The sequence below is a fragment of the Moschus berezovskii genome, chromosome 17, assembly GCF_049115385.1.
Source record: "Moschus berezovskii isolate FMDL1 chromosome 17, NW_MosBer_1.0, whole genome shotgun sequence".
NCBI classification, from domain to species: domain Eukaryota; kingdom Metazoa; phylum Chordata; class Mammalia; order Artiodactyla; family Moschidae; genus Moschus; species Moschus berezovskii.
Window position 1 is genome coordinate 21,724,226 of NC_142476.1, and position 16,231 is coordinate 21,740,456.

General features: G+C 40.6%; 1 protein-coding gene across 4 annotated transcripts in view; it reads left to right on the forward strand.

The window, feature by feature from the left end:
• RPS6KC1 (ribosomal protein S6 kinase C1) overlaps positions 1-7,908 on the forward strand; it is a 203,184-nt gene extending 195,276 nt beyond the window's left edge. For all 4 annotated transcript variants that reach the window (XM_055419061.2, XM_055419062.2, XM_055419063.2 and 1 more), the window contains one exon: positions 6,979-7,908. In XM_055419061.2, the coding sequence (XP_055275036.2) occupies positions 6,979-7,089 (111 nt within the window). In that variant the 3' untranslated portion in view covers positions 7,090-7,908. The remainder of the gene's footprint in view (positions 1-6,978) is intronic.
• The last annotated feature ends 8,323 nt before the right edge of the window (positions 7,909-16,231 follow it).

The following is a 16,231-nucleotide window of genomic DNA, read 5'->3' on the forward strand; positions in this document are numbered from 1 at the left end:
TGAAAAACAGATTAAAAATGTTTGAAGAAAAATGAACAGGGATATGGAGACCTGTAAGATGATATTAAATACACCAAAATACATATAATGGGAGTTCCAGAAAGAGAGGACATAGAGAAAAGGCAGCAAAAAATGTTTCAGACATGATAGCCAAAAGTGTCACAAATTTGATGAAGAACATTAAAATGCATTCAAGAAGCTTAGTGGACATTAAGTTGGAAAATACAGAGAGATCCACATAGGGATATTTCATCTTTCAATTGTTGAAAGACAAAAACAAAGATGAAAATTTTGAAAGCAGCCAAGAACAACTCATATTCAAAGGAACATTGATGTCTAACTTCTTATCAGAAACAATGGAAGACAAGTTAGTGGAAAAGCATATTTAAAGTGTTGAAAGGAAGTAACTTTCAGCCAAGAATTCCTTATCCAGCAAAATTATCCTTCAAAAAATAAAAATGAAATAAAGAAATTTCCCAGTAAAGACAGAGCATTTATTCCTATCAAACCTGTCTTATGAGGAATAATACAGGAAGTCCATAGGCTGAATCAAGTTACCATATAGTGACTCAAATTCATAGAAATGAAGAGTGTTAGAAAGATAAATATGAGATAATAGAGAAGATTAAATATTTTTTTTTCTCATTTCTGGGCTCAACTTCTTTTAAAAAACGTGAGGTTGAACACAGCAATATTTATAACACTATGCTGGTAGGTTTATAACATGTAATATATAGTATTTAGTGACTATATATGTAGTATTTAATGACATAGATATAATACACAGTATTTAGGGCTTCTCTGGTGGCTCAGTGGTGAAGAATCTGCCTACCAGTGCAGGTGATTTGGGTTCAGTCCTGGGGTTGGGAAGATCCCCTGGAGAAGGAAATGGCAACCCATTTCAATATTCTTGCCTGGAAGATCCCATGGACAGGGGAGCCTGGTAGACTACACTCCATGGGGTCACCAAAGAGTCACACATGACTTAGCAACTAAACAGCAACAATAATACAATATTTAAGACAAAAGAAGGCAGAAGGAATAGAACCATAGTAGAACAAAATTTTTTCCTTTCACTGGAAGAAGTAAGTTAGTATTAATCTGAAGTAGACTGTGATCAATTAAGAAGCATATTATAATCTTGATAGCAACCACTCAAAAAATAGTAAGTTAATAGAGGAACTGAAACAGTACAATAAAAAGTATTTGGCACAAAACAAGGCAGTAAAGAGGAATAAAAAAGGCAGTAACTGTGGAAAACATAGCAGAATGGCAAATGTGAACTCACCGTGTTAACAGTAACATTCAGTGTGAATCTCTAAGTGTGTGAAGCTAAAGACAGCGATAGTTCACTGGATTAAAAAGATGCGATTACCAGTGTATGACAGGCACACTTAAATTAATAAACACAAATAGGTTGAAAGAAAAAGGGTGGGAAAAGATAAACGATGCAAACAGTGACCACAAGAGAGATGAAGTGGTTTTATCAGATAAAATAGATGTGAAGATGAGAATTAGCAGAGACTAAGATTTTTTACAGTGATGAGAGGATCAATACAAAGAAAGATATAACAATTATAAATGTGTATGCTCTAGTAACAGCTTCAAGACTTATGAAGCAAAGTCCAATTGAATTGAAGGAAAAATAGATATTCCAATAATAAATGGAGGCTTCAATACTCTATTCATGATAATTGATAGAAAACCAGCAAGGATATAGAAAAGACTTGAACAACTCTATCAAACAACTCTGACATGTATAGAACAATGATTGTAGAATACATTCTTATCACATGCACACAGAATATTCTCTGTGATAGATCATTTGCTATGCCATAAAACAAGTTTCAGTATTTGAAAGGATTGAAATCACATAGCGTACACTGACCGTAACAATTTTTTGTTAGAAATCATCAACAGAAAGAGATCTGGTGAGGCCATAACAGATGTTTGGAAATTAAACAACACACTTATAAATAGCCTGAGTCAAAGAAGAAATCCCAGGAAAAGCCGTAAAATGTTTTTAATGAAATGAAAACAAATCCACAATACATCGAAATTTACAGGATGCAGGTACATCAGTTCTTGGGAAAAATGTATGGCTTTAGAAATCTATATAGGAAAAGAATGGTCTCAAATGAAAATCTCACCTTGTAACTGAGGAAACTAGAAAGAGAAATTGTAAAAAGCAAAATAAATCCAAAACAAGCAGGAAAAGAAAGCAGAAATCAGTGAAGAGAAAATCTTCATTGGCTAGATAAAAATAACAGACAAATTAAATCTCAAGTTGGTTCTTTGAAAAAATTAGCAAAAGTGGGAAGTGTTTAGCTGACTTCGGAAATGAATATTTTAAAAAGGCAAGGGAGGGGCTGCCATATGACCCAGCAATCCCACTGCTGGGCTTACACACCAAGGAAACCAGAATTGAAAGAGACACGTGTACCCCAGTCTTCATCGCAGCACTGTTTACAATAACTAGGACATGGAAACAACCTAGATGTCCATCGGCAGATGAATGGATAAGAAAACTGTGGTACATATACACAATGGAATATTCAGTTCAGTTTAGTTCAGTCGCTCAGTCGTGTCCGACTCTTTGCGACCCCATGAATCACAGCACGCCAGGCCTCCCTGTCCATCACCAACTCCCGGCGTTCACTCAAACTCATGTCCATCGAGTTGGTGATGCCATCCAGCCATCTCATTCTCTGCCGTCCCCTTCTCCTCCCGCACCCAATCCTTCCCAGCATCAGAATCTTTTCCAGTGAGTCAACTCATCGCATGAGGTGGCCAAAGTATTGGAGTTTCAGCTTTAGCATCAGTCCTTCCAGTGAGCACCCAGGATTGATTTCCCCCAGAATGGACTGGTTGGATCTCCTTGCAGTCCAAGGGACTCTCAAGAGTCTTTTCCAGCACCACAATTCAAAAGCATCAATTCTTCGGCGATCAGCCTTCTTCACAGTCCAACTCTCACATCCATACATGACCACTGGAAAAACCATAGCCTTGACTAGATGGACCATGGTTGGCAAAGTAATGTCTCTGCTTTTGAATATATTATCAAGGTTGATCATAACTTTCCTTCCAAGTAGTAAGCGTCTTTTAATTTCATGGCTGCTATCAGCATCCGCAGTGATTTTGGAGCCCCAAAAAATAAAGTCTGACACTGTTTCCACTGTTTCCCCATCTATTTCCCATGAAGTGATGGGACCAGATGCCATGATCTTTGTTTTCTGAATGTTGAGCTTCAAGCCAACCTTTTCACTCTGCTCTTTCACTTTCATCAAGAGGCTTTTGAGTTCCTCTTCACTTTCTGCCATAAGGGTGGTGTCATCTGCATATCTGATGTTATTGATATTTCTCCCAGCAATCTTACTCAGCTATTAAAAAGAATGCATTTGAATCAGTTCTAATGAGGTGGATGAACTGGAGCCTATTATACAGAGCGAAGTAAGTCAGAAAGAAAAACACCAATACAGTATATTAACACGTATATATGGAATTTAGAAAGATGGTAACGATGACCCTATATACAAGACAGCAAAAGAGACACAGAGATAAAGAACAAACTTTTGGACTCTGTGGGAGAAGGCGAGGGTGGGATGATTTGAGAGAATAGCATTGAAACATGTATATTACCATATGTGAAATAGATCGCCAGTCCAGGTTCGATGCATGAGACAGGGTGCTCAGGGCTGGTGCACTGGGATGATCCTGAGAGATGGGATGGGGAGGGAGGTGGGAGAGGGGTTCAGGATGGGGAACACATGTATACCCATGGTTGATTCATGTCAATGTATGGCAAAAACCACTACAGTATTATAAAGTAATTAGCCTCCAATTAAAATACATAAATTAATTTTTAAAAAAGACACGGGACCTAGAGTATCTGAAACAATTTTGTTTTTCAATTGGAATTGAGCATTTATTTAGTACAGAGTATGTGCAGACTAGAGACTATAGAAATAACCTAATAGCTGATATCAGATGAGAAATTGTATACTATACTATCAATTAAAAGTCAGCTCTTAAAATGCTTAATAAAAATTTATAATGATAATTTTTTACTGAAATACTCATACTTCAAAAATTTGTTCTGTTATGATAATGTATGGCTTTGGCTGGAACTTAGTATACGGTTTTATTTTGTTTTTTTTTGATCTCTAAATGTGTTTATTTCAGTCCTGGGAAGTTTTTAAAGTATTATTTATTTGACAGTTTCTTCTCCTCCATGTATTTCTTTTTCCTGGAACACCTACTAGTTGGATGTTAGGCTTCCTGCATTAACTGTACTCATTTTTTAATATTCTTTTTCCTTATTCTTCTTTAAAAATTTTATTTATTTATTTTAATTGGAGGATAATGACTTTACAATATTGTGGTTTTTGCCATACATCGACATGAATCAGCCAATGGTGCACATGTGTATCCCCATTCTGAACTACCCTCTCACGTCCCTCTGCATCCCATGACTTTTCAATAAAAATGCCAAGATAATTTGGTGAAAAGTAGTCTTGTCAGCAAATGGTGTTGGGAAAATAAAATTTTCACATGCTAAAACCAAAATGAACTAAGACTCTTAATTCATATCATATGCAAAAATTAACTCAGAGTAGCTCATAGACCTATATGTGGAGCTGAAACTATAAAATCGTAGGAAAGAAATAGGAGAAAATCTTTATGACCTTGGGTTAGGAAAAGAATTATTATATGTGACACCAAAATATGATCCATAAAAGAAAAAAAATGATAAAGTGGGCTTCATTAAAATTAAAAACATTTGCATTTCAAAAGATAACAGTAAAAAATTGAAAAGACAGGCCACAGACATGGAGAAAATACATTCACATCAAGTAACTGATATGTTTTCAGAATGTATAAAGAAACCCTTTAACTCAGTAAGCAGACAGCTCAGTATAAAAATGGGTACAGATTCACCAGAGAGGCTATATAAATGGCTAATAAGTATATGAAAAGATGCTCAGCATTATTAGTCATTAGGGAATATAAATTAAAACCAAAATAAGATATCATTAATACCCACTAGAAGGACTATAGTAAAGAAGATAGTATCAAGTGTTGATGAGGATATAGAGAAACGGAAACTCGCATACATTGCTGACAGGAATGTAAAATGGTACAGATACTTTAGAAAAGTTTGGTAGTTTCTTAAAAAGCTAAACATAAACTTAACACACGACCGACTGTTCCCACTCCTAGGAAATGTCCTTAAAAGAAATGAAAATACATGTCTGCAGGAAGTCATATATGTAAATGTTAAAAGCAATACAATTAATTGTAGCCACAACCTGGGAAGTCCATATGTCCATTAACGGGTGAACAGATTCACAAAATATGTTATATCCAAATAGTAGCAGCAGTGTTAGTCTCTCAGTCGTGTCCAACTCTTTGCAACCCCATGGACTGTAGCCCACCAGGCTCTTCTGTCCATGGGATTCTCCAGGCCAGAATACTGGGGTGGGTTGCCATTCCCTTACTCCAGGGGATCTTCCTGACCTGGGCATCAAACCTGGGTCTCCTGCATTGCAGGCAGATTCTTTACTGTCTGAGCTACAGGGAAGCCCAAGTGGTTATATCCAAATAGTGGAATGCTATTCAGAAACGAAAAGGAACAGACTATTGACACCTTCTACAACACCTTCTACAACACAGATGGACCTCAGAAACATTATGCTTAGTGAAAGAAGGCAACTGCAAAAGACAGCATGTTTTATGATTTCGTTTATGTGAAATATCCAGAAGGGGCAAGTTTGTAGAGATGGAAAGCAGATCAGTGGTTGCCTGGGGGTAGGGATGGAAATGTAGATTGACTGCAAACAACATGGAGAAACTTTTTAGGGTGGTCAGAGTGATCTCAGACTCGATTGTGGTGATAGTTGCACAGCTCTTCAGATTTGCTAAGAATCGTTAGGTTGGACGCTTGCAATAGATAAATTTTGTTCTATATAAATTATCTCTCACTAAAGTTGTTAAAACAAAAATTTGAGGATACATGAATGTCTTAAGTAACACATTCTTTCAGTATGACCAGCGTCATCTGTTATTGTGTATGACTACTTTTATTTTCCCACTCTTAACAAATCGTGTTGCAAATAACATTATTAACTTATTTTAGACCTGATTCCTATTAGTGAAGAAGCTGAAACACATTTCACTCATTGGATCAGATTGTTCCATGTGAGTCAGCTCTTTCAAAGTTTCGGAATATGAATTTGCTTATTCAGACCTTGGGCTTCCCAGGTGGTACTAGTGCTAAAGAACTCACCTACCAATGCAGGAGACATAACAGACACAGGTCCGATCCCTGGGTTGGGAAGATCCCCTGGAGGAGGGCATTCTTGCCTGGGAAATTCCATGGACAGAGGAGCCTGATGGGCCCCAGCCCATAGGGTCACAAAGAGCTGGACATGACTGAAGCGGCTAACACACACATTTAGACCTTAGGTAAAGTTTAGTCCCGGGGCAAATATAATTCACTAGAGGTTGAAAGACTTAGTGTGCCTTTCAGACTTTCTAACCATGAAAGGAGTAGCTGGATCTCTCAGAATTTGGTGCAATATCTAATTAATGTCATGATCATACTTTTGGAGTAGGAAATTGATAGGTGTAACTATCCTATAGTATATAGATATATAGTATAGTATATATATATAGCTATGTAGTATAGATATACTAGATACATACTAGATATACTTTAGCTATATAGTATATAGTAACAGAGTCAGTTACTCCAGGTGATATCATTTGAAAAGCCATAAACTCAGATATAGTCCCCAGCACCCCATAGCTAGAGTGGTGTTACAGACACAATCCTCTTTCAAGGAAATGTAGTCAGTTGGCTGTCATCAAGTCTGTTACTGAGGTTGAATTTAGAAGTAGTTTCCTTTCATTATGTTTTTATTTTCCTTTGATTCTTTAGTTGGATTCCCACTACTCACTTAAATCCTTCCTTTTTAGCTCTTACAGTTCAACCCTGTGGAGCGGCTTGGTGCTGGAGTTGCTGGTGTTGAAGATATCAAATCTCATCCATTTTTTACCCCTGTGGACTGGGCAGAACTGATGAGATGAACAGAACGCAGGGTTCTCTGCACCCATTCTGGCCTTCTCTGCGACAGGCATCTCTAGCACGGAGGCAGCTCTGCCTCACACTCACTTCGGGACCCCAAGCATTGGGATGAAGAGCTTTAGAGGAAATGGAGGGAAAGGCCTGAGAGAGAACAACTCCTTTACAGTTACTGTCCGGACATCATATTGGCGACCTTTGTGAGGGGTTGTTAGATACAAACCAAGGTGTGCTCTTTATTTTATCTGCATTTAGTGGTGCAGGTGAGTTGTAAACCCAACTAAAAGAGGAATGTCCTTCAAGAACTTCCTCTGAGATGAAGCTCCGAGTGTAGAATGAAGTGTTACTTGAAAGGACGACCTTTACATGGCAGCTGACTGTGCTTTTCACTAACCAAGATATATATACTAAAAGTGCTTCACAAGTAATGTCATCTATGAAGCTTAAAAAATGAGAAAGAAAAGAATATACACATCATGTCTGATAGGAAACCTCAACCACAATGCTATATAATTAACGTATATCAAATGTGGTCCCATATTCATTCTTTCTGAAGTCCCTGTAAGAAAAAGACACTTCCTGTTGTCAGCTCTGTGCTTTCTTGGCTGGTATTGCTAACAGTAGGGTTCATATGAGCTCTCAGCTGTCTCTCTATCTTTATCTTCCGCTTTCTGCACCCTTTGCCTATTGTCATATTCTGTTCTTCCTACCCCTACTAATACATAGGCAGCAAAAAAGGGAAGGGAGTATTTATTTCCCCAAATTGTATCAACTTAATAAGAACTAAAGAATCATGATGTAAAATAAATTCGCTAAAAATTGAAGTCTCTCTTTCTTTTAATTGCTTACAATTTTTTTCCTATTCAAAGACCTCTGTTCCCTTTCATTTTGAAAGGTTAACAATTTCTGCTTCTTACTGTGTTTGACTTTGTTTTAGTTTTTTGGCTGTGTATCCTAAGAACCAAAGGATCTCATCTCAGTGGGATTGAACGGCAATCCTATTTTATTACGTATTGACAGGATTTCTAGATTTGACCTCCTCATCTACTTGACGTTGTGTCGAAAGAACTTGAGTATTTGTACATTTGTGTTTGTTATTTTTTTCTGTTGCTAAGACAGCCCCTGTAGTCATACTGTGTTTACAACAGAATACAAACCTTTTAAGTTAATACCTGTTTTTTTTTAAACTTTATCCAAAGATGAAAGAATAAGTCACCATTTCCAAATGGTGCCACAAACATAATGAAAGTTTTCTGTATGTTTTAATTCTTTGTATTTTCAAGATCTGTGACAGAGCCTATCCCCACCCCAAGAGCCTCTGTGCAGCTTCCAGCTGCCATTGGCCAGGTCTGCCCATCACATTAAATGGAAGCAGAAAATGCTTTAGTGGAATGAAGGAAATGTGCAAGCATTTTTCCTTGTTCTGTTATCCTACTCCCCCATTTTCCTTTTTGGTCCCCTTATAACCTGAACCCCAGCTGAAGGGCTGCAACAACACCAGGATGGGGAGCAGGTCACCAGGGTCATAGCTCAGTTGAGATGACATCAGCCCCTGGAGCTGGATTTCAGCTCACCAGCCCCCAGGTCTCCAAACAGGAACTCATGCAGGTGAGACACAAGAATGACTTCCTGTGTGGGACTAGTCGGAAATCTGCACGTGGTGAGAGTTGGTCATTACAGAGCTTCCTTCCAGAAGTGCCCTATGACATGAAAGTAGGACTTCACAGCTAAGGTGAAGCTCCCAGCCCTACCTCATGACTTTCATCCCTGGGTTCAAAGGACAGTGTTAAAAGATGGAATTGTGTTGACACAAATCCATTGCTTCAGTTTCTCTATTTCTGTGTTTGGAACTTGTACTTAATGTAAATCCATCATTCATAATCATGGTGGACATGAATTATAGAGTGATAAACGCACAGGGTAAATGGCTTTGAGGTGGTGGGCCCAAGTCTGTTTTTACTTGATGACATGTATTAGAAAAATCAAAATCAGAGAACTTACCACTTACTATTTCCCATTTGATTTTTTTTTAATTTATTTTTTCTCAATTAGTTTTTTATTGTATCAAAATTTACATAATAAAATTTACCATTTAAAACTGCTTTTAAGCATACAATTCAGTGCCGTTAAGTATATTCACATTTTTTTCCTACCATTGCCACTGCATTTCAGAACTTTTAAGTCTGAAACTGAAACTCTTTACCCATTAAATAAGAACTTTCCATTCCTCCTCCCTCCACCCCCTAGTAACCAGTGTTCTACTTTCTGTGTGAATCTTATTTTCTAGGTCTCTCACAGAAGTGGACTCATATAATATCTGTTCTTTTTGTCTGACTTATTTTGCTTGATACAGTGTTGTCAAGGTTCATCCATGTTGTATCATGTATCCGAGTTCCATTCCTTTTTAAGGCTGAATAATATTCCATTATGTGTATATATCACATTTTGTTGTCCGTTCATCTGTCAGTGGACATTTGGGTATTTCTACCTTCTGGCTGTTGTAAGCAGTGTCCTTAAGAACATTGATGTACATACATCTGTTTGAGTCCTTACTCTCATTTGATTTTATATTTTTGTATGAAATTACTGATGCCATTGACTGTTATTTTACTACGTTCTTTATAAAGAGCTTTTCCAGCAGGTTGCCAATAATTTGGCCTAATGCTACCTATCTTCAGACATGATATGAAAATCTACCATTTTGTTTCACAGAAGGGGTAATTTGAAAAGACTGACGCTGGGAAGGAATTGGGGGCAGGAGGAGAAGGGAACGACAGAGAATGAGATGGCTGGATGGCATCACCGACTCTATGGACATGAGTTTGAGTGAACTCCGGGAGTTGGTGAGGGACAGGGAGGCCTGGCGTGCTGTGATTCATGGAGTCGCGGAGAGTCGGACACGACTGAGCGACTGAACTGAACTGAACTGAAGAGTAACAAAGAATGCTGTGATTTTAACAGTTTGTTTTAACAATGGTATGACTTAAGACTTTTGGGAGACATGTATGTCTTCAATTTATTTGTTATAATTACTGACCTCTTGTTAACACGTTTAAACCTGTATTTTAAGCCTTTCTAAACAGCGATAATTCCTAGTGTGTTTTGACCCTCAGGCTTTTCCTACCCTGTCGTATTTCAGAGTCATCGTGAACCAAGATGAAGTTTAGCTTTTGTATAATGCGTGTAATGAAGAAGATAAAATCTAGAAATAATATTCATGCCATGACCAGTAACTCTGTATTAGGGCCCTGCACATAATGTATGCCTTAGTTGAATTCCACTCGCCCGTAATTTATGACTGTAAATAGAAAACTACCTGATTGCAGCATGCCTCACAGGGAGCCTTTTCTAGCATCCTTATTGGACTGACTTAGGGATTACTTCCCAGGTGGCGCTAGTGAAAAAGAACCCGCCTGCCAAAGCAGAAGACGTAACAGACTTGGTTTCAATCCCTGGGTCAGGAAGATCCTCTGGGAGAGGGTATGGCACCCCACTCCAGCATTCTTGCCTGGAGAAGCCCATAGACAGAGGAGCTTCGTGGGCTACCGTCCACAGGGTCATAAAGAGTCAGACATTAACTGAAGCAATTTAGCACACACAGGGATTACTTTGTAGCAGAGGCCAAGGCATAAGATGGATCATCTTTCTTCTTAGAGTAGTGGATTTAACCTCTGATATATCTAAATGCTCTGGGTAATGAAACCTGGTATTTCAAGTTCTTTCTCTAAGGATTGTGAAATATAATAGTCTTAAGGTGGTATCTGGTCCCACCTCTGTGACTAACTAGCCTTTTAACTTTAATAGCAATATTCTAGATCTGTTCCCTTACCTATAGAATGAAAAGGTAGTTGAGTTCTAAGCATCACAAGTAAATGGTGGACTTTTTCAAAGTAAACCAACATTGTAAAAATACAGTTAATGAAAATCTTAAATTTGTACTTAACTATTTTCTTATAATTATTTTTCAGTAATCCCAGATACTTGGGTTACTGCCATATATTTGTTCAGTAGCACAGTGCTTAGTAGTTATGTGGCTATAAAAATTAAAAATAGATTGAAATATTCAAGGGCTGTTTCTCTGTCAGCTCTGCGTTGGAAAAGGAGAGTTGAAGGTCTGGATGGAAGCGCATGGAGGTGAAAGGAGTAGGACACACCTACATTTGCTCACTTCTTAGACCTCTCTCCGCAACTCTGGTGGTTTTCCTACCCCTGTTGCCCCCATCTATCATATTTCATGTGCTTATTTGACTCACTTCTTGAGCAGGCACAATCAGAGTACAAAATTGATACCTTCTATTCCTATTTAATGCAGAACATTAACCTCTACCAGTGTAGGTAATTTGGACTTTTGAGTATTTGGTGTCTACTCAGCTCATTTTCGGAGAAGGCAATGGCACCCCACTCCAGTACTCTTGCCTGGAAAATCCCATGGATGGAGGAGCCTGGTAGGCTGCAGTCCATGGGGTCGCGAAGAGTTGGACATGACTGAGTGACTTCACTTTCACTTTTCACTTTCATGCATTGGAGAAGGAAATGGCAACCCACTCCAGTATTCTTGCCTGGAGAATCCCAGGGACGGCGGAGCCTGGTGGGCTGCCATCTATGGGGTCACACAGAGTCGGACACGACTGAAGTGCCTTAGCAGCAGCAGCAGCTCATTTTAAGGATTTCATATTAAGTCCATGTTGAAGGGTTACTCAATGGCAAAAGCCGTGAAGTCAGTCATTTCTCAGTAAGACTGTAAACATAGCAGGGAAACGGGAAGCCAAGTACTGCGGGTTTTATGATTCAGCAGTACTTACTCTCTAAAGAGCAGTAAATAGGAAGCCAGAGGACAAGCTTCCTCTTTAGGAAGATTTATAGTAGTGGTGATCTGTAGTCGGGTGGCAGAGCCCTGCCTCTTCTGTCCCTGCCACGTGCCTTCTTCCCTCCATCCAGGGAGAAACAGCGACAGAGAGCAAGTGAGGAGGTGTAGGAGAGAAGGTGACCTGAGTGCTGGCTGAGAGTGCAGCGGGGCGCTGGTGAGGCGTCTTGGCCCAGGCTTCTGGAACAAGCGTGTGCTTTTCTGAGCTGAAGTGCTGGTCTTTGTTCTTCCCCCAGTGAGAGTCAGGCAGAAACAGAAACTATTCCTCCTCTTCCAGGAAGAGAGATGCTAAACTACCTTTTGGAAAGAATTAAGTGGCTCACTTACCCAGAGTTGGTTCTAGCTCTGCTTTCTTGCAGAGGACAGTTGGTATGTCTGCAGTAAAGAGGCCAGGAGTGTCTCCAAAGAGCTGCTTTGATTTCTTTGGGCAAGAAAACCTCTCAATGAATAAGAAAGAATGGCCAGCAAACCAACTTCTGGTCACACTTAGCGTTGTGGGTGTCCTGCTTTTGTAAATCTCAATAAAGTGTTCGTATCAAAAAGGTAACTCTTCTGGGCGTGTTGATCAAATTCTTCTACAGCTAAAGGACAAGGTAGGAGTTTGACCAGTCCCACCCAAAGAGGCAAATGTCAAAGGGGATTTGACACATGTAAAAAAGACTTCAACCTGTTTCGTTATTTGAATCAAAATAACAACTGCAATGTGATGTTGCCCTTATCCCATGGGAGACAGACATGAAATAGTGACATCGAATAGACAGACTCAATGTTGACATAGAAAGTAAGAAAATTTTTAAAAAGACGTGAAATGTTGGCAAAACAGACAAAAGTCTGTACAACTTTATAGTCTTGGTTGTTCTGGGAGGAAAATGCATTAGATACTTGAAGGATCTGTCTTCAGCAAAACATTCTAAAAGCCTGAGAAAAGTCTGAAACTGAACACGCCCCGCTCCGTGCTCGCTTTTTCTCATCCTTCTCCGTCTTCCTCCCTTCGTCTTTTCTTCATCTGCCCAGCATGCCTCCTGTGGGCTTCTCTGGTCACTGAACAAAAGACATGGTACTTGTCTTCAAGGACCTTGTAAAGCTCAGGGGGAAGGAAGCATAAATAATAAGTAGGGCAGGACGTGTTAGAAGGTACAAATAGAGTATGGTGAGCCTACAAAGGCAAGATTGGAGCAACTGCAGGAAGGCTGCCTATATTGGAATGGAACCTTGGCCTTTGAATAGTATTTTTAAACATAAGGACTTCTCTTTTTTCAAGATTTTGTTTGGGAAGAAGGAAAATCTCCAGGGGAACAAAAAACAGTTGTGTACAAAGGCCTGGAGCTAGGAAAAGGTGAACCTGTGCCTATTCTATTGGGGCTGGTGTGTAGACATATGCTTTTGAAAGGTAGGTTGGGGCCAGGTTAAATGCCACCTACAGACATTTGGACTTCCTTCTCTTAAGTGGTAGGGGGCTTCAGAGAGATGACATTATTGCAGCCTGCTGTTAAAAAGGTAACTTCAGGGTTAGAATGGAGGATAAGTTGGAGAGAGGGTGATAAGAGGTCAAGAGATCGGTTAGGAGTTAACTGCAGGCATCCAGGGGAGAAGGCAATGGCAAGCCACTCCAGTACTCTTGCCTAGAAAATCCCATGGATGGAGGAGCCTGGTAGGCTGCAGTCCGTGGGGTCGCTAAGGGTCGGACACGACTGAGCAACTTCACTTTCACTTTTCACTTTCCACTTTCACACACTGGAGAAGGAAATGGCAACCCACTCCCGTGTTCTTGCCTGGAGAATCCCAGGGACAGGGAAGCCTGGTGGGCTTCCGTCTGTGGGGTCACACAGAGTCGGACACGACTGAAGTGACTTAGCAGCAGCAGCAGGCATCCAGGCAAGAGATAAAGTCCTGAGTTCAGGCAGTAGGATACAGAAGAGGGGTACATGACTGTCCACTCGTCCGTGTCTCTCAGGTGCAGAGTTTCCCTAGCAAATAATTGCTTTTCTTTCTTTTTTTCCTCGAAGCCAGTTTTTCCTGGGAGATACAGATTTGTAGTTTGTAAAATCACCCCTAAGGAATCACCAGAGAAGCAAACCAGGAATTCCTACACTTCCGCCCATTGGTTGACAATGCTGTTCACTGTTCTGAGTTTAAAAGCCCCGGGGCCCCCTCTCAGTTTCTCTCATCATTTTGTGGCACTTCGTCCCACCTTCTAAACAGTTGGTTTGCTTTCTATGTGGATAGTGTTCCGCTCCTGTTCTTAGAAGGCGGTGTGTCCTACCAGGTTGATTGTTCGCTCCTCAGACATAGCTTAGCTCTGTCAGTTCAGTTCAGTCGCTCAGTGGTCCTCAAAAAGGGATCCCAATCTGAGTCAAGGGAACAGCGAGATTTTTACTCTTCTTGAGACTTTAAATTTGAAATTACTCCCAAATAAGCAAGTTTTAGGGAAATGGAAACAAAAACAAAAAAGAGGTCCCCAGACCATCAATGTTAGCATCACCTGGGAACTTGTCAGAAGTGCATAGTCTCAAACCCTATCCCAAATCTCAGCAGTTGATTTTATTTAACAAACCCTTCAAGGTGATTCTCATGCACCATGAAGTTTGAGAACCACTGGCTTAGTTCATTGTCAGTTTATCGCCTGTGCTTTGCATCAACACCAACATCCTTCCCTGTGGTGTGTGTTTTGAGTTTGAAGACGTTTCCCAGCACTTAGCTTATTTCCCAGGAGGCTGGCCCAAGGAGTTTTTGCATCAATGGGAACAGGTGAGAGCAAAAGACAGATAATGAGGACAACAAGGGGGAAGGGAAAAGCCAAGGGGAAGAGCCGACTGGATAAAGAAAACATCGGAGCAGGGGGCAGAAGGAGGCGGACGCGGTGGGTTGTGATCTGGCCCCCCACAGAGACTCAGCCCCCTTCTGTCGCAGGTCTCTGGATTCAAATAACTCATCCACTTAACAGAGTAAACATGATCATTGCAGTTCTTTTGATTACTTGCTGTATGTTGTTGGACTGTTTGCTTATTCTTGAGGAGAGCCACAGTGGAAATTTAGTATTTAGACGCTGCATTGTTCAAAATCTCAGTGTAGAGACTCTAAACCAAGATTGAGGAAGACACCAGAAAGTTCCAGGCGAATCTGGGAGGGTTGCAGAGCTGCTCAGCGTTCTCTTCAGAACCGAGGGACTCAGCTGAGGACGTTCTCTCTGTAGACTTGGTTTTGCCTTTGAAAAGGGGCAGCAAGCTTCGCAGGAGTAAAGAGAAATAGATTAGCTGTTCCCTGAAGGCTGTGTGTGTGTGTGTATGTGTGTAGGTGGAGGGGGCCATGAAGGGGATGGGGGTGACCCACTATTTTCCTGTTTGTCACTTGAAGGCTCTTTTTGTTTATAAGGTATCAAGGTTATCAGATGAGGTGATAAAGTATATGTAATAAAGTATATCTTGACCAAATATATACTGACCATGTGTGTGCATCTGCCAGATGTTTAGATAATTTTGTGTTTTCAGACCATGGGATTTCAGGGTTGGCAGTTGTTCCATGTGTCTCTACGCTCTTGCTATGGCCAGACTCAGTAGTAATGTGCTAGCCTTTTTCAAAAGTGACACTGTTGCTTAAACCACCATTGATAGAACATGCTTTGAAGAATTTTTTTCACTGGTAGATAGAAAAGCGTTAGTCACTCAGTCACGCCCGGCTCTGCAACCCCACGGACTGTGGCCCACCAGGCTCCTCTGTCCATGGGCTTCTCCAGGCAAGAACACTGGAGTGGGTTGCCATTTCCTACTCCAGGGGATCTTCTGGTCCAGGGATCGAACCTGAATTGCAGGCAGATTCTTTACCATCTGAGCCACTAGGGAAGCCCTGGCAGACAGAGCTTCCCCCTAACACCGCCTCCTCACCACTAAATTGTGAGCAGAGGCACCACCACGTGATTCTGGTTCCTGAATACAGTATCTGATGAGCAGAAAAAAGCCAGTGTGCCCCTAAGAGAAGCAGCCCTCCCACTGGCAGATGTCCTCTGGGGCTGTCTCCCCAGTCTTCTGACAGTAGAAGCTGGGCTCTTTCCACCACATTGACTCTCATTCTCTTGCTCCTCCAACTTGTATTTCAAGCCTAAGGCCCTGAACACCTCTTGACGGACATGATGGGGGTAAAGGGGGTGCTGGGTACAATTGGGGATTTTGAAGAAAGAAGAACCGGTGCCTCCTTTTTTTTCTCACCTCTCACTTCGGACCCTAACCTTTCCTCATGCAGCCCAGCCCTCCCAGGCCATACCTCTACCTCACAGGACTCCGGCAGGA